The sequence below is a fragment of the Coffea arabica genome, chromosome 2e (assembly GCF_036785885.1).
Source record: "Coffea arabica cultivar ET-39 chromosome 2e, Coffea Arabica ET-39 HiFi, whole genome shotgun sequence".
In the NCBI taxonomy this organism is placed as follows: domain Eukaryota; kingdom Viridiplantae; phylum Streptophyta; class Magnoliopsida; order Gentianales; family Rubiaceae; genus Coffea; species Coffea arabica.
This window is the reverse complement of record NC_092313.1, coordinates 3,788,419-3,811,005: the sequence shown is the minus strand read 5'-3', so window position 1 is coordinate 3,811,005 and position 22,587 is coordinate 3,788,419. Positions and strand designations below refer to the sequence as shown.

The following is a 22,587-nucleotide window of genomic DNA, read 5'->3' as shown; positions in this document are numbered from 1 at the left end:
TGTACCAGACACTTTGTAGAGTTCTTAAACTAGGACTAACAAATTGCATTGCAGTCTTTACCACTTTTAAATAAAAAATAAAAGTAAGGCACAAAAATTAGCTTTTGGACTAAGAGAATTCGTGAAATACACAAGAATTTTCAATTTCTTGCCTACAAGTACAATCAATGAGCCTTCTATGCATAAAATGAATTCCTTCATGCATCCAAAGTGCGAAATATAACAAATTTTCGTGTTAAAAATCAGCTTTTCTCTTCTAGTTCCTTTTCCTTTTATTTCTTTTAAGATCGATTTTCTCTACACACCATGTTATCCGTTGCCCAGAGAGAGGTTCACCATCATGGAGCTGCCACTTACAAGAGCAGCAATTTAGCAGCAACTTGTGTTTGGCTTCAATCTTTTATATGCCTGTTGTAATGCCCAAAGCACACTAATTCCAGTCACAATATCCTGCATGGCATAAACTATGAGTTCGATAGCAAGACAAGTAAAACCGTACTACTTTGGACCATTAAAGGATCATGAAGGAAGCACGGGGTGATGATATCGATACATTTACACTCCGCATCATGAAATGTTCCCGTTAGACCAGCACAGACAAGGGGGTGTTTTTGCACGATCCTTGGTACGGATGGCAACATTCTCATTTATTTAACACTGTCCGCACTATGAATACATTATACTGTACTGTAAATGAATAAATTTTCTGAAGCACAGCTCTCTTAGCTGTCAGCCTGTCACCACTAGCAGGCGTAATCATGTGGTTTAGACGTCGATACCTAGGAGCTCCTTTCAGCCAGCAACCAAGGCAATGATATATAGCTCAACGAACATTCATCGAGCAAGGATCCCAATGCATGCAACTGAATATGCTTTTTCGAGGAGAACAATAAATCTCCGGCTTCTATTTTAACTCTACAACATAACTGAGAATTCTCAGCTTTGATCCATTCACAGAAACTTAACTGGCTTCTATAGAAGAAAATGATCGATCATATGCCGTATAACGTCTGCGCCTTCTGTATGCATGTAGTGGTATTTCACCTGCAAGATATTCAGTCACAAGCATCCAATTAGCTGATACATATTGTTAGGTAACAACAGTACTTTAAGGGCCAAGGCAACCGAAAAAAGCTGGTAAGCAAAAGGAAGGAAGAAATGATGGGTGAATACTGCAACAATTTAAAGGCTCCAATTCAATTGAGCACAAATTTAAAATGCTCTAATATGTTGATGAGAAAAGGTCAATATATTTAAGTTGTTCTCTGGATGGTAAGACAATGGTTCTTTCTCTTTTTCAGGTACAAAAGACATAAAAAAGGTGGTCATGGTTAACTTTAGGCTGCCTCTGCTACAAAGATATCCCTTCAAGTACATATGCCAGCAATGACAGTACCAGCTAATAACACAGCCCCTTTGATTAGTAGGAAATTCTAAAATTAGGCTCAAATTTTCAGGAACCACAATAAACATTCCCTTGCAGTAAGTTAATACTGCTTCACTAGCAGTCAGCATCAAGCCAAAAAAAAAAAACTTGAGACATTTTGGAGTAAAAAATGTCCATGCACACAAGTAATGCAAGAAATGATATAATAAAGTATCTTGAAGAAGAGGCAGGAAGAAATAATATGTTCGAAAGAGAGAAATCAAGATTATTAAGTAAAAATTCTGAGCAAGGTCAAGGAAGAGCTGGATGCCGGAGCAAAAGCAACATTGGCTCCACAACACTGCAATGCAAGAACAGACTTCGGAACTTGCCCAACAGAATCAAACAAATAGTTCACATCCAAGTGCCAACATCAAACTATGCCTAGAAGCCACCAACAACTGTCTCTTTTCAGCCTCTGCCTTTTCCCTTTTGCTTTTTTTTTTTTGTTTTTGGGGGGGGGGGGGGGGGGGTGGGGGGGGAAGAGAGAGACCTGAATAACACTATGGGCAGCAAATCTCATCCTGCTGCTATGGAAGCTGACATCCACTTTCTCCCATGACACACGAGATAGCCCTGTCACCATTTCCCCTGCATCAACACCAAATAGAAAACAGCTCACCATAACAGACTGCAAGTTACTAAAGAGATTTTAAGAAACGCTTCACAGTATCCTCATGAAGTAAAAAGTGCAAAAAGTAACTTGAATTTGGTATTTTCAAATGAGTTGATCACTAAAGCTGTTGCCACATGCCAATCTGTCAGCAATTTTGTTCTGAGTACTTCCTTTTATTGGAAAATAGTATTCCAATAAATCAAACACAAGTTCTTTTAGATGGTTGAGAAAAATTTTCTCCTTTTAAAGATGAAGGGTGTTATGGATAATTAAGTCCCTCTAATGGTCTGAAGTAAGGCAAACATAAAAGAACTTTGCACACTATACATGAGGTAGTTCCCACAATGATTCTGTAGTTATTATCTACTTTAATTCATTGATAGAGCAAAGAAGAAAAATAAAAGCATCGCACTCTACAAAATTAAGAAGTTACGTACGCAAAGTATTTGTTACATGAAGAGCAACACAAATCAGAAACATCAAGAATATGAATATAATACAGAAACCAAAACCCCAAAATATGCTTGGATCGTTTCCTTCATTAGCAAATTCATTGCGAGGTTAGTATTGACCGGTGCTGTCAATCATCAAACAGATAGTATGAACAGAAAGAGTTGACTATAAGCACAATAATACCAGGATATCCAATAAGCAAGCAGAACTATGAAGTCCTTAGGGTTAGCCAAACATCAAGCTATATATTTAAAAAAATCAAAAATAAAACATTTGCCACAATCATGCTGATCACAAACCTTCTATCTCATCCAAACCATCATCTTCCACCAAAACTGAGTCACACTGCTCACCATCACAGGCCTTGCAGCGTTCTTCATACACAATGTGAGGATATTTTTCGTTGATTGAATCCTCCCACTACAAGCCATAAGATACTCAGATAATCATACGGTGATGAAAAGAAAGCAAATATGATCATAATGCCATTACACAAGCAAAAGAGACTACCTTTGGTAGTTCATTATGACGCCTAATCGATGATGTCCTCCAGCCGACAATATCTAAGCAACAGTTTGTGAAGGAATAAAATCAAGGTGAGCAAAAACTAGAAGAGAAAATCAACAATCTGATAGGATACGGTCATAGCCAACATTAGAATATGCCACTCGGCGTTTGAATGCTTGCAAGGCAGACCTGAAAATATTAACATGCAGCTCATTGCTAAGTTGCACGTACAACAAAAACATACATGTCTGTCCATAAGCTAGGGATATGAGCTGGTTGTATGTTATATGGTAAGATTCTGGAAAACATACATGAAATGGCAGTCACCATCATCTTCCACCAGACGTTTTAGTAATGGAGGTTTGCCATCCACATGATCTGTAAGGAAAAGGTGACGGCCTGTTCTCCTAAAAATCCAGTGAATAAATAAGCCAGCAGCTTTCTCAAAGGCAGGCACGCCAAAGAGAAATGGCACCTGAAACCAGAGCAGTTGGAGAAACAGAACAATCCGCATCAAAAATGGCATATTCTTTTTTATATCAGCTTTAGCATACCAGTTGAGGTGATAAGAATACATGGAAACTGAAACCAAGAAGATCAAATAACATAACATAAGCAAAGGCTCTGCTCTAAACATCAATATCCATCCTTCAGCCAGAATGACATATGATCACTTACCAAATCCAAATACTGTGCCATTTTCGACTAAAAGGCAGCAAATAACATAAGATTCTTTCCAATGTAAACTAAACAAGTACCACAAAGACATGAATTAACAATAAACCTGAAAGAACACAGATTTTCTGCGGCTAGCAATATGTAAGTGAATGAGTACCACCTCATTTTTCACTCTAACCTATGGACCTTTTTACAGAATACAAGAGGTATCAGACAACTAGGCAATTCATTAGGCATAACAAAATCTAGCCAGGTCTCAATTCTTCTTCTTCTTTCTTGCATTTTTTTTTGGTTTTTTTTTGTTGGGGGGGGGGGGGGGGGGTTGGCGGGGGCTGTGGGGACGTGGGGGGTTTACTCGAGGAACCAACAAAATCATAGGTTGCCAGGTTACAAAGTCATGTAACCGATGGAGAGAGTAGGCAAAATATTGGATCACAACCAACCAAAAGGCCTGAAGGTATAAAAAACCTAGAGAACTATGGAGATAAAGATTAGTCAATGTGACCACCAGAAAGGAGATATGCTTAAACAAGAAGTACCAATCAATAAACTCACTCAAATGACACCTATATCCTTATCCAACCTATGGTGGGTGGTCATGTATAATCACTTTTTCCTCATTTTTCTCTTTCTCAAGCCAGGTCCATGACTTAGCCAGAAGATAACTAAATAGAATCTCTTAGAATTCGACAGAAATGCCAAGCTCTGAGGAGTTCTAAAAGAACCTTAAAAAAATATATACAAAAACACACTGGCATCAAGCTGAAAAATGAAACCTGTCATCAGGCTAAAAACACCATGATAGAGGAAAGTCCCTAGATTATCCAAATTGTCAAATGAAGGTAATTTCTGCAGTCAACAATATTCACTTAGCTATATTATGTGTATTTTCCAGCCTTGATTATTCCCTGTGAGTCAAATCTGTAAATGCACAGCATAAGAGGGAAATCTATGCTAATAACCAAAAATAGCTATAGAAACTTACCAGTCAAGAGTTGGGAGTAGAACAAATACCTGTTTATTACCCCTTGACCCAAGATGAGGAGTCGCAAAAGTGATGAAATTTACTGGTTCAAGACCAGCTATTGTAGCCTTTGACTCTTCTGCACTGGAATTAGATGACGAGTATTCTGGATTTCCCTTGCTCGGAGGTCTATACAATCTACCAATGGTATATCTCGCCACTAAACCACCCACAGAATGCGCAACAAAAGAAATTTTTCGCATATCTGGCTTTCGCTTAATCACATCCAGAACCTACATATTTTATCTGTGTCAATAACAAAAGTTTTGTAGAAGACACAAGCATATCTTTTCACAAATTATAATTTATTGATGTATACAAGGAGAAGAGAGCCAAACCTCTTCACTTAATCTCTCACCCATCACATCCACACCATCCAATGTCAGGGCAGCCATATTCTTTTCACTACCTGCTTTGTAAATTATATCAGGTTATAAACATGCTCCAAATACAAACCCAGACAAACGCACGGAGGTAAACTTCCAATAGCAGGTGTAGACAGTACATATGACAACATAAACTAGTTGCCAACAAAGTCTGATAAAGAATATTGCATCCCACACCACTCACAATAGAAAATATGGCTACATTTAGTAGGCTACTTACAGTGAACAAAAACTTTATCAGGAAGCATCCTGACAAATTGCTCAGCTGCAAACTTCCAATCAGAAGCACTGCAACAAAAGACAACATCCCGAACATAAACCATCAGTGGCAAGGTTTTTCACTAGAGTGGGAATAGAAATTCAATTCCCAGTGAGATCCTTTCACTTCATTTACTGAAACAGTAGTCAAAAGCTAAACCAGAGGAATGCTCTGGTTCAGTCAATAACCATTTCAGTTGTCTACACCAAATATTCATATAGGTGAAACATGGTTCCAAGACATACTTTGCATGCGGAATACAAGTAGACATGTACCCAGAGCTTCTTCCTTTTTTTTTTTTTCTTTTGAAGGTAAAATTCTCTCATCACTTTCTTCTCACCATATCTGATCACTGCATCCACTAACAAGCAGCAGGATTTTATGATAGCAGTCAGTCAATTTTGGCTCCTTCAGTTCAATGCACATTTCATCTTTTTCTAACAGAAAAAGCAAGCGGACTTCAAGCAATAACCAACTGCAGACATCGTTCTGCCCTTGACGCCCCCCCCCCCCCCCCCCCCCAAAAACACAAAACAAAAAAAAAAAAAAGAAGAAAAGAGATAATAGAAAAGCACATATGTCCTATACCTATAATATGCATAACCTAGACTCTCATCACAAAGAAGTGATACTGGGGATCAGAAAGTTAATCATGATTGGAAAATTTAAATTCAGAAGATTGCTGCTAAGCAAACAACTATGCAGCAATGAACATTTTACCAAAAAAATTCTTGACTCCCCAACTCCATCAAATTTCATGCTACGGTAAGATTCATTTACTTGACAGGAAACTGAAATTCACAGCAATATGTCCAAAAAAAAAAAAAAAAAAAAAAAAACAAAGCATCATTATTACCTTCCAAGAATTCCGTGGACCATTATAACAAGATGATCAGCGGAAGAAGCATCGGATCCTTTGCAGCTATAAACATCTTCTCCTCCGTTGGCCGTCGGCGTTGAGCAAACGCCGGTGTTCTCCACTCTTCCGTTTTCGATTTTGTCCATTTCTTACAAATCAAAATTAATAGTTATTTCGTTAATTCCACTCAGTCAAGGTGACTGACTACTCATTTGACGTTTATTAACCAAACCTAATTTTGTAAATTTCAATCAATTCATCAGTTAGTAAACTGATATTGAAAGAAAAAGCAAACGGAGCATTCAGTTTCTGTTGTATTCCTTGCTTTTTTCTTTTGAAAGCTTCCACCGGAAAACGATTGTGTTAGAAAGCGCAGAGCGTCGAGATCTCTCTCTCTCTCTCTCTTGTATCCTTTCAATTTGGTTAGGGGTAATTTCGCAGCGGGCTTGAGCTTGCCTGAGAGTGGACGGAGGAGAAAGACCTTCTTAGAGATATGACGTGGCGGCAAATCTACGACATCCCTTTCCCGGGGGGTACTATTTGAGCTCCGGTGTAATTAATAAGGCTAAGTTACCCCACCCCCATTTAAAGCTTTTACAGTTGGTGGTTGATACAGTGACGAACGAATTGCCTACTTACAAGGTACAGTATGCTTGCGCTTGAAAGCAAGGGAAGCCTGCATATTCTAAAACCGACTTTTTTAAAAAAATATTCTGTCCTTTTCTTTTGGGACATTTATGATTTGGAATATAAAATATTTTCAGAAATGGAAAGGGGAAAAACATTCTTAGTTAGGTAACTTTTATATTTGAAGTTGAAAATCCTAAATTTAAATAAAAACAAGAATTTAATATGATCTTGGAAACAACTGAGTTTTAGTTCAGTAGCCACCAAAAAGGGATTAAATCTTTTTTTAGACTATAAGTCCCGAGTTTGAACACCATCTTTAATAAAAAAAAATTCAAAAAATATGTCAGAACACTAATTTCTTATACAATTTCTTTAAACTCCCTCTTCCTGTAGAATAATATAATTTAGGTTATACAAATGTCCCTCCCTGTAGAATAGTTGCAGCAAAAAAGAATAATATGACCTTGGGATGAAAATGAAAAGGTTGTTACTACACCTTTGGAGGATTAGTGGTAATTACTACAAGCACGTTATCAAATTAATGGCGCTGTTTAATGTAAGCGAAGCTTAATTGCTTCTCCTTAAATGGTACTCACTAATTTCTGTACTCACTTTCTCTTTTTGTGAGAACCCGTAAATTTTCTGATTTTCTAGACTTTATTTTATTTAATTGCACGCCTTTTATACCTTTTCTTTATTAGAAAAATTTTCCAGATAATTGGTATGAGCAAATAGGGTTTTTAAAATAATTTTTCTAGTATAAATTAGTTCATGAGGTTTTAAGAGTGTATATCAAATATGGGACCCACTAGTGCGGTAAGTTCGATGAAATTCGGTCGATTAGGTTACGTTTAGTATCTAGGGATTAATTTACTAGGTGTTAAGAAACAATTAGAGGTTACTAGATGGATGATCATTGGAGAGACAAAAGGATAACTCTAAGTCTAAAAGGTGACAAGTGTCACTTTCTTACTCAAGGGTGGACTTTGACCATTTTATTACCTTTACTAAATCACCAAAAATTGACCCAAAATTCATCTTCTTCACAAGCTCCTTGGCCGAACTCCATATTGAGAGAAAAGAAAGAAAGCTTCAACCTTCAACTTCCATTTCTTGCACAAATCTTGCAATCCAACCATCCAAACTTGAAATTATTCCATAAAAACCTCTAGCTAGGTAGAATTGAGGAAGTTGGTGGAGTTGTGTTGGAAGCAAGAGACTTAAGCTACTACCTTTTGTGAGTTATCAAGGTATGGTGTGTAAATATTTATTGTTTGTTTCCAATAAAGGTGAATTCATGACTTGTAAAGGTTAGTTAGGTGATTTTGTGGAGGTTTTCATGACTTTTGGTGGTGTTTGATGAATTTTTTATTTTATGCATAATTTTTCTGTTTTTATATGTTTAATGTTGATTGGCCATGTATGATGGTCTAGTATGGGTTAGAATGAAGCTTTGGTATGATAATTGTAATGATTAATGGAAAATTTCTGGTTTGAAGCAAAAATTCCAGATTAGGGTTCCAAACAGGCCTGTTCTGTCCGGATTTTTTTGAATATGTTAGAGGCCGAATTAGCCTTAGATTAAAACATGAAAGTTGTAGAAAATGATGTTTTATAGTTGCCTGTAAAATTTCAGCCCAATCTGAGATTAGTAACTTGTAAAAAGTTGGAAATACCCAGACTGGTCTAGGTAGGAGTTCAGTGAACAGGGTTGCCATTTCACCCAATCTGACCGTGACTTTTCACCCTGATCCTTACCGAATTAGATTTTGGCCAAAACATGAAAGTTGTAGCCAATGGTATAAACTAGTTGCCTACAAAATTTCAGCTCGATCCTAGCACTGTAGCTTGTGAAATGACCGAAATACCCATGACTGTCCATGAACCCTGTTTCGCGCCCAGATTTCTGTTTTCGTGGAAATTTCCATTTTTGACCATGAAAATGCGTGATTTGGCTTTGGAGGTCTTCATAAGAAATATAGGTATATGTCTTAGCTTTCCAACGCCCTTGGAATCACCTCGTTTTGACTTCGGTAGCCTGAGTTATTGTCGTTACGTATAAGGTGGTTAACAAGCCCGAATGTGAGATTCTGGTTCTGTAAATGGCAATTTTGACTTAGATACACTACAAACTGGACTGAGTGATCTTCATCAAAGTTTTAGCTCTTTGTCTTAGTTTTAAAACGGTGTAAATTACACCTCAATCCGACAAGAATAGCTTCAGTTGTGGTAATTCCGCTAAGCAACAGCAAATCTGCCTTTTGTTTTCCAACCCAAACTTCGTTTCCGCATATGTCCTAGTTTGATTTTGCACTTATACGTTCCATATGATTTTACTCTCGTGATATGTGGATTTGTTTTATGACTCATATTCGAGCCTTATGGTGGCTCTAATTAAAGGTGTTTGATAGCTTGTGATTTGTGGGTGTTGAGATTTGGTTGGAAAGTAAAGAAAGACAAGGGAAATGCTGTCAAAATTTTCGCGGAGCTTCTGCACAGTCTCTGAAAATTTACTATATCTTGATGTAGAAATGTCGGAATTGAGTTCCGTTTGTTGCGTTTTAAACTAGATTCATAGGGCTATAAACCGTGTAAATTTCAGACCCTGTTTATGTCTGTACTATTTATGATGATTTTTCAAAGTTGACTGAAATATTGTACCTGTTCTGTCTTTCACTGGATAAAGTAGCAACTTGAGGCTTGAATTTGACTGACTTGCGTTCTGAATCTTATGAGGGTGTTTTCTGGAAAGTTATAGCCCTTTGAATGTATTTTCCAACGGTATAACTTTTACTAATTTTGGACTTACAAAACTTGAGATATGATTTTTCTTATAGGATTGTGCAAAACTGGAAAATCCTATTTTTCTAGTATTGATCTTACTTTCATTATCTACTTCAAATTTTGGATTTGGTCAGTCATTGTAGGTAGGGTTTTGAGGTTGTTCATGCCTTTAAGACTAATTGTTACCTTTTCACTCCGAGGTCACCTCTTTACTTTGCATTAATGGTTCTTTTGACTAGGCATATGGCTCGTAACCGAGTCTCACTTGCGAATTTCATACTAGGTCTTGGAGTCGAGTCTTAAGTGTTTGCCTTGATTGTTCTAGGAGGTGCTGACGATTAAAGCCACACTTGGGAAGGAAACTTTTGAATTTATCCTTATTTGAACTGGTGAATGCACCACTCCCCTGAGTTATTGCTAAATTGATTTTCTGTACTTGCAACTTGCTATTTGAATATCTTTCATGACTGTTTATCTTGTATGAGACGAGGGTGTACTTTATCACACTCGTTCTCTTGCCTGTACTGAACGAACTGGAATCTATTACTCCCTCCATCCCAAAATAAGGGACGTTTTTGGGGATTCTAACTTATTATGCACAGTTTAATCAATTTGAATGTGAGACATTTTTTTCCAATTGTGCCCCTTTGACTGATATCAAATCTTAATTGCTGTCTATGGTGATGTGAAAAGAATCTGTGGGTCCATATAAAATGTAAGCTCTTTTTCATGCTGTTGCCAAGCACGCGCCTGTTTATGGCCATCAAAATTTTTGGTGCTGTCCACGCACCTTTTTTTGGATGTCTATTTATTGCTTTTGTGGGTTCCATCATACTTGTTTTTTATTTTATCAATGTCTCTTTTGAGGCTACAAATGGAATGTTAGAGAAAAAAATTGTAGTGTGACTCAAATTTTGGGACATGAAAAAAGGTGAACTATGACAATAACAATGGGACGGATGAAGTACTTGTACTTGTTATGTACTTAAACTTGTTACTTGCACTTGTTATGAGATCGTTCGGAAGTGAGTCCAACGATCGTCCTGTTAAACTTGATCGTCCTGTTAAATTTGAGTCCAACCTCATGGGGAGTTAATTAAATCGAGCCAGTAATGGTTTGATCGAGATAATTGACAATCCATGGGTACCTGTTCCTGGGGAATCTTTGGGTATTGAGACTCTTGATTCCGGTATACTCGAATTGTGAGAACCTGAAAATTTTCACATTTTCTAGGCATTATTTTATTTTTGCCTACATTTTTATACTGTCCTTTAAAATATTAAAGTTTTATACATTTTTATAAGTGAAAATAGTTTTCAAGCCATTTTCTTGGTACAAGTTAGTTTACGTTATATTGGAAGTGCATTATAGACGTGGGACCCGCTAGCGCGATAAAATTTTGAAGACTATGTGATTTTTGTGCTAAGTGTTATTATTTTACCAAGTGCTAGGAGATAATTGGAGGTTAGTTAGATTAATTTGTATTGGGAGACAAGAGGATGAGAATAACATTAAAAGGTGCTAGGTGTCGTGACCCGATTGGAGTTGGACTTTGACTTAACTTTCTTACCTTTACTAAATACCAAAATTTGACCAAAAATATCCCATTTCTTCTTCCTTCTTGGCTGAACACTTGAGAGAAAGAAAGAGAGGAAAAGTTTCATCTTCAACTTCAAATCCAAGCCAAATCTTAAGTTCCAACCATTGGAAACTCAAATTACTTCATACAAAGTGCTAGTTAAGGAAGATTACGAACTTGAATGGAAAGATTTTTTGAGGACAAAGCCTAAGCTCCTACCTTTCTTGTGGTTTTAAGGTATTTTGCCAAGAACATCCTCTTTATTTCAATTAATTGCTTATTAGTGGTTTTTAGTTGTTTTAGATGTTGTTTTGTGGAAGATTAGCACTTGAATGCATGAATTCCAGATTAGGGTTTCATTTTTTCCCAATTCTGCCTGGTACTGTTACACCTAGTTAGAGGCCGATTTGGCCTTGGTACAAAACATGAAAGTTGTAGAGAATGATGTTTTGTAGTTTCCTGCAAAATTTCAGCTCAATCAGAGCAACGTAGCCTATGAAAAGACTGAAATACCCCTGCTGCCTTGTTTCTGTCCGAAAATGAAAATCAGCATCTGTAAGTGGTTAGTTTGACCAGGAATATTACCGAATTGGTTGATGATATCTTCTTAAGAATTATAGTCTTGTATCTTATCTTTCAAATGGCTTTAGAATTACCTAAATTGGAGTTGTGTGTGCTGAGATATGAGTGAATAAAGTTGGACTGCTAGTTGATTTCTGCAGTGATTTTCGAACTGGAAAATTTGGAGTTATTTTGGTAAATTTGACCTAGTTAGGGTGAGAACTAGACTGAGGGGTCTTCATGAAAGTTGTAGGAATTCGTCTTAGCTTCGAAACGGTATAAGTTGCACACCAATCCGATAAAGCGTAGCCTCGGATGTGTCCTTTCCGCAAAACCCTATCAAATCTGTCTTTTACTAAAGCTTATTTCCGCACTTGTTATTAGTTTGATTTTTGTCCTTATATATTTTTTGAGTCTATTGGACGGCTATTGAAATTAGATTGTTGTGTGTGTACCTTTGGGTTTGAATGAGAAAAATAATGAAGTCATAAATGGCTGGAAAATTTGGTAAACACAAAGGGCATGCTGCCCAAATTTTTGCTCGAGGGCTAAGTTTCTACTTGAACTTGTATATTTTCGTTTGGCAAATACTATGTTTTTCCATTTTAAAACATGATCCTTCTTCAATTGAAAACTCCAAATGTTTACTTACTCTTACCCAAATAAAAAGGAGTGGTTTAGGGTTTTCTTGGGTATTTTGTCCTCCCTTTTACATGAATTTCATTAAGACATTTAGTCTATATATCTACTTGAATATAAGATGATTTTGAACCATATAAATGATCACGAAAACAGTATTTCTTAGCCTATCTAGCTGGATTCCGACTTGCCTTTAATTCAAGTGTTTCCATTGAAAAATTTTATAACCCTTTTGAGTTGAGTTTTACGTTTAGTTTATGAAACCCTAGCTATTTCCATCTATCGGTCCAAATGCCCTCGTTTCACTTTAAAGTCATTTCTATACGTTTTATTCTTCAATTGGTGGGATTCTTCGAATTCACCTAATTGTTTGTGCTAGATAGACTGTAATATTCTTTCTTATTTACTCTTAGATTTTCTCGGTGATTGAGGTAATATCCGGAAGGATATTTACACGTTATTTTGCGTAAATAGGTGAGTGTTCCTTGTTTATTATATTTTCTTGACTTATTGGCTTGTTATTATTGATTGATAATGTGTTAAGTGCTTTCAATGATTGTTAAAACGAGTTTTCTAGGCGAGTGTGTACTTTATTGCACTCAACCTAAATAAATGTGAAATTTTCAATGATTAAATGATTAAATGCTAGTTGCGCATGAATGTAAGCCGTTTGACTGAATTGGCCCCTGCCCTTCGTTACCGATCGACTCGAGCCAGAAGCGGACTCGGTCGGGCGATATGGTGACCCTGGGTGTGAACGTTGGTATACTCGAGTATTACCTTGTAGGTTGGTGGAGTCTGGCCAATTTCCAGGAGGGGGTGAACGAAACGAAAGAACGAACGAGGGTTTTATTTACCAAAAATGTATTTTATTTAATTGACCGAAGGAATAAGGGGAATGACAGGAGAACGAACGAACGAACGAATATATGGCTCCCTGTGAGCCCGTATCCTTTTAATGGATGTGTTATTATCGCTTTTCATTGTAAATGTTTCTTGAATTACTGATACTCTATGTTTAACGTATTGGATTGATTGTTTGGTTATGTGTTCGGAACCTTACTGAGCTTTTAACTCATCCTTCTAGTTTTGTTTTCCTTAACAGGGGAAGGCGGGTAAGGACGAGAGCTCGGTATAGACTAGCTTGGTCTAGTTCTTTCATTTCTTTTGTAATGGTTCTCGCCCTAGCGCTTGGCATGGGTTGGATGTATGAGGAATGGAGAACCTTTGTATATTCAATGGTTGTATTTCCTTTTGAGATAGCAATGTATATAAGTTTCGTTTAAGTTTTGAATTTTGTTATGCTATTCCTATGGTAGTATTCCGGATTTGGTTGAAGTGAACGACTGAGTCCCGGCGAGAGATGGGCAGGCGGTTCGCCGAACCTTTCGGTTCGCTTTAGGGGAAGGTGGGGCTGTCACACGAGTATTACTATTCCTGTTTCTGTTTGGCGTTCGGCCCGGTAAGGGATATGTTTGGTGAACGGGGTTTTGGCGTTAAAGTGATGTTCTACTTGACTGGTTTCTTTATTGAACGTTGACGGAGGGTCAACGAGGCTGGATCAAGTATAGCAACGGGGATTTGGCTCCTGAGAGCCACCTGTATCCTTTACATTGTGACATTCATTCATTTCTCGTATTTGATGTGAATATGTGCCTCCAAAGTGCTTTCACATGAATTCTATCGATTCTACTGTTTATACTGTTGGTACCTCATTGAGCTTTTAGCTCACCCCGTTCCGTTATCCTTGTTTTCCTTACAGGAAACCACCTTTTGGAGACTTTGATATTTTGAAGCATGAGTTGAGCTAGTTTTAATCTTCTTTTGTGTAGCTCTTCGATGTATGGAAAACCTTAAATGTATCTTGGTCCAACGTTTTCCTTTTGAATTGTAAATTTGCAAACATGTGTATACAAAAGTGTTTAATCATGTTCATGAGTTATTTTGGTTTGAAAATGTTCTGTTCTAGGGTTGTAGAAAGTTGTTATGCTTGTTTGGATTTTCGGACGGTGAATACTTTCTTCTCGACGTTCTTTTGAGCGTTTGGTAGGGTTTACGTTTGTTCCGGATCTGTAGTCCCGGCGAGAGTTGGGCAGGCGGTCCGCCGAACCCTTTGGTTCACCTTAGGGTGAAGTGGGGCTGTCACACTTTTCTTATTCATAACATTTTTTGTTCTTTCATTCTCTTCCGTTTTGGATGAAAGTACTTTGTTATAGATTTCTAGAAATGATGTAATAAAAATTCATTAAACATGTATATAGCGCCAAACGTCCAAAGTAAATTAAGCAAAGATTGATGTAATTTTTTTTTTCCCAACGAAGATAACAATTCGTTATTGTATTTAATTGAATCAATAATTTGAAGAGTTATACTAAGTAATAGTAGTATAATCTTTTGCAACTTTACAAAGTAATACTTCAAATTTACAATACGAAAGAGCGTCAATGCAACCTATATGAGAGAAGTAAAAGAGAATTTGCACGTTATTCTATCTCTATTGAAGATTATATATCAAAAAAATATATATATATATGGTACAACATATTTCATGATTCATGACGGTTACTAGATAAATCACACAAATTACATGAAAAAAAAAGAAAAAAGCTTTTAGGTTTCTCAAAAATTGAAAAAATCCCTCTTTACGTGTATTGGACGTGGAGAAAAACTAAAGCAATGAGTGAAAAGCCACGTGGCAGAGTTTGGTGGCGTGGTTAGAGTATGTGGCGGTGGTTGGATGGGATTAATATCCATGACCTTCAGTGATTAGTCGGTATTAGTAGCTGTTTGTTTTACGTTTTGTGTAAGAGCGTGCTTATAATCCAGCCGCGTAACCGCGTTACTTTTCTCCGTTACTTTTATCAATTTGGGTCCATGACGAGGAGGTCTCTAAATTCCTTTCGTCAATCGTCACAGCTCTCGGATTTGTGAACCTGAAAGTTAGTAAGTAGTCCGTCATTAACCAATCTATCACGAGTCTAAACTCGGCGGTGTCTTAATTCAAATTTCATGTTGCGTGGTTTCTTTGATTGAATTTTTAATATATTTCAAGGAGTAATAAAATAAAAAATTGCTGAGGTGGGAAGCAGGAAAAACGAACTCTTTCATTCCATTTCATTGTTGAAAAGGGATCTGAAATCTTGTGTTTGCTTGCTCGCAAATGTTACAAAGACATCCTCGTCCCCCCACAAAAAAGGGAAATCCAATCCAGCCAAGGTGCGTCCCACCACATGGATCTGAAAGACATGAAAGTCGACTTAAGTTGTATTGTATGGATTGGTTCTTTCCACTTTGACGACGGATTGCAATGTAGATTGCATTGCGCCACGTGAAAATTGTTGCGTTGCCGGTAGTCGGTTACAGGATTGGCCCTTTGAAAATCATCTCTGAGTCTGGGCATAATCCTGCAGCCATCGATCAATCGTGAAATGTTGCTGTGTTTGAAAAAAATGAAAAAGGGGATGAGTTACCTTTTACACGGTATAATTTGGGGTTTTATCACATTATCCCTTATAATTTAAAAATCTATATACAACCCTTTGATGATTTGGGTTAAAGTGTTACCATTAGTTTTTTTTTTTTGGTTAAAATTAACGGTCTATAGTAAAGAGTCAAAATCAAGCTGATAAATTGACAAATTTATCTATTTATTACTTATTTTTTCCTTCAAATATAAAAAGAAATTAAAATAAAATATAGATAAATAAGAATTAGCAAATAGCATCAACGATTTGGGTTTAAAAGCCTATAATGATATTAGTAGTTAAAAAAGATTTGGGATTTATTTATTTATTTTATATTTCGTTTCCATCTTTTGCTTCTTATTTATTTATTTTTATTTCCCTTCCATCCTTTTTGTATTTGGAGAAAATTGAGGTCTTGTTTGGATTGTAGTTTTATATAAAAATTTTTTTATGTTTTTCGTAAACACGTTTTTCGATCACTTTTTTACTTCACATATATCAAATCACTATAATATATTTTTCTATAAAAACTTCCAAACACAACAATCCAAATCAACCCTAAAATTTTGTAAACCAAAGTATAGGGTTTCAAAATCATATCTTTTCTTCCTAAAAGGGAGAGAGAGAGAAAGAAAAGGAAAAAAGAAACAAAGGAAAAAAAGTAGTGAAAAGAGTAAATTTATCAACTTATTAGTTTGACTATGATTTTTTACTATTGATCATTAGTTTTAACGAAAAGTGATACTTTATATATAAATTTTTAAATCAAAAGAGATAATATGATAAAGTATCAAACTACAGGGAATAAAAGATAACTAATATATATATTAAAAAAAAAAGGCTATACCGCTAGGAAAATTGCTTAGAGATCAGGCTATACAGCATAGCATATACTAGTAAAATTTTGCAATGGAGAAAGTCAAGCAGACACATAGTATTAAAATTTGCTTAGTTTCTTCAAAGTCTTATCGGGGTAGATCACCATTCTTGTTATGATGCTGCAGTTGACAAAAAGGAATTAACCCAATACAGCACGCTAAAGTCTAAACAGGAAAGTCAATAAAGTCATCCGTCAAAATCGAAGATCAAGCCGATTGAGGTAATGGATCCTCGTCTCTGGCACAAAATTGCTGCCATCTCCGGTATGGCAGCGCTTGGGTTGGGAACCTACGGTTTTCATGCCTTCAAGCCCAAAAATCCTGCTTACAAAGAGGTTTGGTATACAGCATCCCTATACCATTTGGTTCATACAGCAGCCCTTCTGGCTGCTCCTACGACCACTCGCCCTAACATTTTTGGGGCACTTTTGACGACTGGAATTCTGGCTTTCTCTGGGACGTGTTATGCCGTTGCCTACCTTGAAGACAGAAAGTATGCTACCTTGGCTCCTTTTGGTGGATTCGCATTCATTGGTGCCTGGGCAAGCTTGCTGTTTTAGGAGCTTTTTATCTTCCCCGTTGCTGCAATAGGATCTCTCACTTCATGTGGTTTTTCGGAACGTATCTCTTTAATAACCTCCACATGCTCATGATCTGAAGACTTCCGAGTTCAAATCGTTCGTCTTCCTTCTTTCACATGTTATCTGAATACTTTTGACTTTGCTATCCAGAATATTGGCAAAAACTGAGGATAGTTTAGTTCTTATATATTTTTTTTACCAGTGATTATTTTTTCCAAAGGGGTATAGCTTCGCTGCGAAACTTTTAACAGCATTAGGACTCGTTTCGATTTAGCTAGAAGTACCTTTTCACTTAATTGAGGAAAAATATAGTCGGAAGTTACTACCATCATCATCTTATAGTAAGCTGTGTTTTTCTTAAGCAATGAGTACGTTATTTGGCCAATAGGGATCGCAGTAAAATGCAAGTCTCGATCAGCTATTGGTCTACGTGCCACCCTAATTCGATCATAACGGTAAATGCCACTGGTATTCAGCCTTTACATCCTCATCCTACAAAAGATCCAACCTTTTTAGTCTCAATTGTAATACTGGATTTACCATTGATTCTCAACTAAAAAGGCACACATTTCTGGGCGGTTAATACAGACAAGAACAGACCTTTACAATAATATATCAAGCAGTACCACCGAATCCATAGAATGACTCTACCCAGTTGGCAATCCAAACGTCATCAATCATCTGAACTATAATCACTGGATTCTTGTAACATGGGCACAGCAGCACAGCAGAAAAATTCCTTGTCCTTGAGAAGGAGACAGCTTCCATCAAAATTCCATTTCAGGTCAGTTACAGAGAAATCGGTTAGAGGAACATTTATACAATAGGCACCGGAAGGTGTCCACATGTACAAGTGGGAGCTGCCTGTGCATAAAATCAATCGTGTGCATATTGGATCCCAGGCAGCTGCTCGAACAGGCTCTTTTTGGATTAAGATGGCAGCAAGCTCAAGACGCTGTACATCCCATATCCAGAGGACAGTGGGCATGCTGTCATTGCGAGTACAGATGTACAGGCTGTCACTGCTCCATGATACGAGACCTATAAATTTGTTTTGGCATGTAAAGAAAGCTTAGGAAGAAGTAGGTGTTTACCAAAGTAACAGAATGAGTTTTCAGAAAACATGCATAGGCAGTTAATAATAACCCGATCAAAACAACTGAAAAGTTATCATTCCAGAAAGCTTTTTGTAATCAGTCACAATTCAGAAGTACCATTCCAAATTCTCTTAATCATCTGTTGGAAAAAGAAAAACAAACCAAACAAACAGCAATGATGTCTCAAAGAATAGCTAAGGGTTCCAATCCATTGCCTCGCCACCATTAATAGATTTTCAAGTTCCCTTGCATCGAGATATAAGAAACAGAGAAAACAGGGTTCTGTCCTAAATAAGCAGGTTATTTCAACTTCTTTCCGGTAATTCAATGGAAAGTAAAAGCAACAACACATCCCATTGCTTATAATCCAAATGTCTAAAATCCACAGAAAGGGATACGATTTTTCAACTCACATTAATATTTGGGGATGAGAACTAGTCTATTGCATATCCATGATAGGATTCAGATTCTAGCTTACCGATTCCTTGCTTGGGATTTGGTTTATCTGCTGGAGGTTTCTGGCAAGGTAGATTGATTGGCAGTTCCATCACATCATACCTAACTTCAATTCGTGTTTCAGGAGCATCATCTGAAAAGCGGAAAACGATAAAAGACAACATCAGACTACAGAAAACCAATGGTACAACAAAATCCCAAAAGTAGCTTTCGCTAACAACCATCCAACCAGAAGCAAACTCTCAACTAGAGCAAAATCCAATCATTCTTCCAAACATGTAAGGGTGAGAAAAGCATCCAACGAACAACAAACAAAATTTGAAGTCCCTACGGGCTTTAGTTCCTTCTTTGTTGCAAGTTAGTATGAGTTGACAGTCAATCCATCAAGAACAAAACAGTGAAGATAGAACACAGCAATATGCTGCAATTTCAAAGAATATAGTAGTTAAGCAGATTTACTTGATTCTAAAGAAGTAGATGGGATTTCACCCATCAAAAACAAGATTAATTCTTACCACCACTTTGAGGCACAAGATCATCACTTAATGTTAATTCCGACATATCAAGTTGCAAGGGCTCATCCACCTCCTACGATACAAGAAAGACAAAAGAATTAGATCCAAGTAACATAATGATCATTTTGAGCACAACACCCACAACAACCAATTAAGCAGCTTACCTTGAAAACAGCAGCAGAACAAGGTGCACGTACAGTCGATAGGTGTGTAAATTCTGCAAATACTTTCCATGTCAAGTGGTTCAAAACCCTCAGCATCTGATCATAACTTCCTACCGCTAGAAACTGGCTACAAGGGGACCATGCAACACTTTTGACACCTAGTCCACTTTCATATGCTTGATATTTGGAAAGACAACGCCCGTCTGGGGAATATATCAAAATCTAGATGATGCAAAGGAAATATAAACATCATCCAGCTACAAATGATTTCTTAAATTAAAAGTTAAACATAAAATGTGGCAAGTGAAAACTCATCTGATGCAAAGTCCAATTGTAGTTACTACTCACAAACCATTATACAAGCATCTAAATAGAAGACTAAAGAATTTGGAACTACTTTTCTTTGCAAAACATAAATATCCCACAAATTTGAATAAAGGAAACAATACGGAAGGAAGACCGCAAGAGTATGTGATCAACTAACTTCACTAACAAATATTAGCAAATTTTAATAGGTTTTGCATTATTCACTGGGGATGGTCCTTCATCCACGTGCACAAGAAGGAACATTACTAATATAAGCTTCAGAATTAACAAGCCCCAGTTCATTATAAGATGAAGGACCAGGAAGTATCAACAAAAGCACTAAATCCATCGTAAGATGTTGGGGAGTCAATCTCGCACAATCCCTCTCTGTTAGACAACATTTCCTATATTCTGAACTTGCAGAGAAAAAAAACATGAAACTTTCCCATAAGAGAAATCATACAAGTGTAAAGATCATATAACATGAAAGCTATAATTGTAGAAAGTGTAATCTCTCCAGGAAGTAAAGTAAGAATACGAAAAATATGATGTTGATGGCACAATATTATACAGTAGAATACCTTGTACTCCAAAGAAGAATCCCATATCACTATTGCACTGTCATCAGGTGACCACTGAATATCTGCCAAATCCAACGTGTCAACAGCAAAGACACTAATTATCTCCCACGTATGGCAAGAAAGCAGATTGACATAATCTTTGCAATCACGCCTCGTACAAACTGCAGCAAATTTTCCGTCTTTGGTGAACGAGACCCCCTTAGAGCCATGCTTTGGCCACTGGACATGTATGCATGCCGTGTTCAAGAGTGACCACACAGTCAACCTGAGCTGAAATTCGGATGTTGTAAGTATGTGGCGACTGTCTGGACTCCATCTTGCATAAGTAATACCAGCAGGCCCCTCGTCTATTTTACACGTCCAGTCAGGTTGCATCAACGACCACGCCTGTATCATTGGTCTCTTGTAGAGACCACAAAGTATGTACTCAGAATCCAGAGCCCATTCAATGTATGTAATCTTATCCAAGCATGAATACAGCTGCACCACCTGCACCAATTACAACTCAAAACGAATAAACTTGAGTTGAATGCCAAAGCAAATTTTAAACCAGTCTATTCATTTTAGCTAAATACAGGATTTGGCTATATTTCGCCTACGAGCATAGGCAATCCCAATCGAACCAAGTACCACATTTTCAAGCCTAATTCACAACAATGCATTAAGAGTCAAGTTAAAATGAGCTTCAGTAGCTCGATTTATTGTCGATCAAGCTGTCAAATTTATAAAATGGTGACAAAATTTACAATAAATATTCGATTAATAGAGAGAACTTGTCAGACTGTCAAACAGTGCTACATCACTACTAAGTCAAATGAAAATCCCACATAAACGAGCGCTAACAAATGAAGCTTGACAATCCATTACGTTTAATTTCAAACGCGCGAACCAAAAATGGGAAAAAAAAGGACGAGGAATTAAGTAAAATTTTGCTCTTTATAAGGGAGACAGAAAAAACACCTTGAGTGTGAGTACATCGCGAATCACGAGACGGTAATCGACTGCGACAGCAATAAACCGAGCATTGGGCGAGAAAGAACACGGCCCGCTCTGCTTGTAAGGCTCCGTAAACTCCATTCGAAGGTAAGATGATTTAAATTTGGGATTTTCAGCATCCAAGTATGCAAGCTACCCAACTTAGACAAGTACCCGCATTGTAGAAGAGGTCTAGGGCAACTGGGCAAGCAGTTAAAGCTGATATGCGAGTAGGCGAGCGGATCTGCAACTTCTTGAGGATTCGTTTGGGTCTACAGTTGAAAACTGGTGCATTTCTATGGGGAGTGAAAATAGAATGAAACTGGAAACGGGAAATGGTACGGAATGAGCAGTGTTTTCAAATATTGAAATTTACGGCACGCAGATAAATTTTGGGGTAATTTCACAAAACTTCCTTGAGGTTTCTGATAATTTCACTAACTCCCCGAAATATTTGTAAAATTACATTAACCTCCCCTTAAGTTATGATTTTGTAACAAAATCAGTTCAAATAATAAAAAGTACGATTAAAAAAGTATTTTGAAAAGAGAAATAAAAGTTTTATCTCACAAATGCCCTTTTTCTGCTTGTGTATAAATTGTATTGTAAATAAATGAAAAATATATTAATAAAAGTAAGGGAATGTAAGTGCAAATAGTAAATAACAAAAAATAAGTAATGACTTTTTTCTCTGCAAAACTAGATGAACGGCTAGTGAATTGGATTACAACGGCTATTTTTTTAGATCTTTACTATTTTACATATAAAAAGGAAACATGAAGCATTAAAATAGATCTCACTTTCACTTGGAATAGCAAAATTTGAGGTGAAAAAATAGTGATTTTGCATGAATTTCCAAAGGTGAAAGTAAAATATAAGCACATAAACCATAACACTATCAAGTTATAAAAAAAAATTATAAAATTTACCCACATCCTTTAGCATTAAGAACAAATATTGCAAGTATAATTGCAAAGTAATTGTAAAGATTTTTGAGAGTACAAAAAAATCCAAACGAGTTACTATTTGATGTATCAATTTATAAGAGTGAACAAATATTTAGCACATCAATTGGCAACATTTTGCAATTGGCTATTGTTCATCATTAAAAAAAATCCCAACAACTATATTTGTTTATTGGTTATTAACAATTAATTAGTGCCCTAAT

General features: G+C 36.7%; 3 protein-coding genes across 7 annotated transcripts; 1 reads left to right on the top strand and 2 right to left on the bottom strand.

Annotated features, from left to right (window-relative positions):
• Positions 1 to 522: 522 nt before the first annotated feature.
• LOC140036513 (lipid droplet phospholipase 1-like) lies at positions 523 to 6,872 on the bottom strand. 4 transcript variants are annotated; one of them, XM_072078209.1, is made up of 11 exons: positions 6,441 to 6,872; positions 6,206 to 6,356; positions 5,311 to 5,378; positions 5,043 to 5,113; positions 4,695 to 4,937; positions 3,314 to 3,477; positions 3,136 to 3,218; positions 3,006 to 3,058; positions 2,795 to 2,915; positions 1,920 to 2,017; positions 523 to 1,044 (listed from the first exon to the last, which is right to left on the bottom strand). In XM_072078209.1, the coding sequence occupies exons 2-11, from the start codon at positions 6,352 to 6,354 to the stop codon at positions 973 to 975; spliced, it is 1,122 nt and encodes a 373-aa protein (XP_071934310.1). In that variant the 5' UTR covers positions 6,355 to 6,356; positions 6,441 to 6,872; the 3' UTR covers positions 523 to 972. The 4 variants fall into 4 exon arrangements, with proteins under 4 accessions (XP_071934310.1, XP_071934309.1, XP_071934311.1 ...); XM_072078208.1 differs by having other exon boundaries at positions 6,206 to 6,871; XM_072078210.1 differs by having other exon boundaries at positions 3,136 to 3,191; positions 6,206 to 6,869.
• Positions 6,873 to 16,968: 10,096 nt separating this feature from the next.
• Positions 16,969 to 17,304, top strand: LOC140037393 (uncharacterized). The gene has a single exon (XM_072081525.1). The coding sequence runs from the start codon at positions 16,969 to 16,971 to the stop codon at positions 17,302 to 17,304; it is 336 nt and encodes a 111-aa protein (XP_071937626.1).
• Positions 17,305 to 17,767: 463 nt separating this feature from the next.
• On the bottom strand, positions 17,768 to 21,761 carry LOC113725202 (uncharacterized). 2 transcript variants are annotated; one of them, XR_003457292.2, is made up of 7 exons: positions 21,405 to 21,669; positions 20,445 to 20,933; positions 19,558 to 19,779; positions 19,394 to 19,466; positions 18,901 to 19,011; positions 17,926 to 18,366; positions 17,768 to 17,817 (listed from the first exon to the last, which is right to left on the bottom strand). XR_003457292.2 is itself a non-coding variant. In XM_027248218.2 (6 exons), the coding sequence occupies exons 1-6, from the start codon at positions 21,519 to 21,521 to the stop codon at positions 17,999 to 18,001; spliced, it is 1,380 nt and encodes a 459-aa protein (XP_027104019.2). In that variant the 5' UTR covers positions 21,522 to 21,761; the 3' UTR covers positions 17,768 to 17,998. The 2 variants fall into 2 exon arrangements, 1 of the variants encoding a protein (XP_027104019.2); XM_027248218.2 differs by having other exon boundaries at positions 17,768 to 18,366; positions 21,405 to 21,761.
• Positions 21,762 to 22,587: the final 826 nt, after the last annotated feature.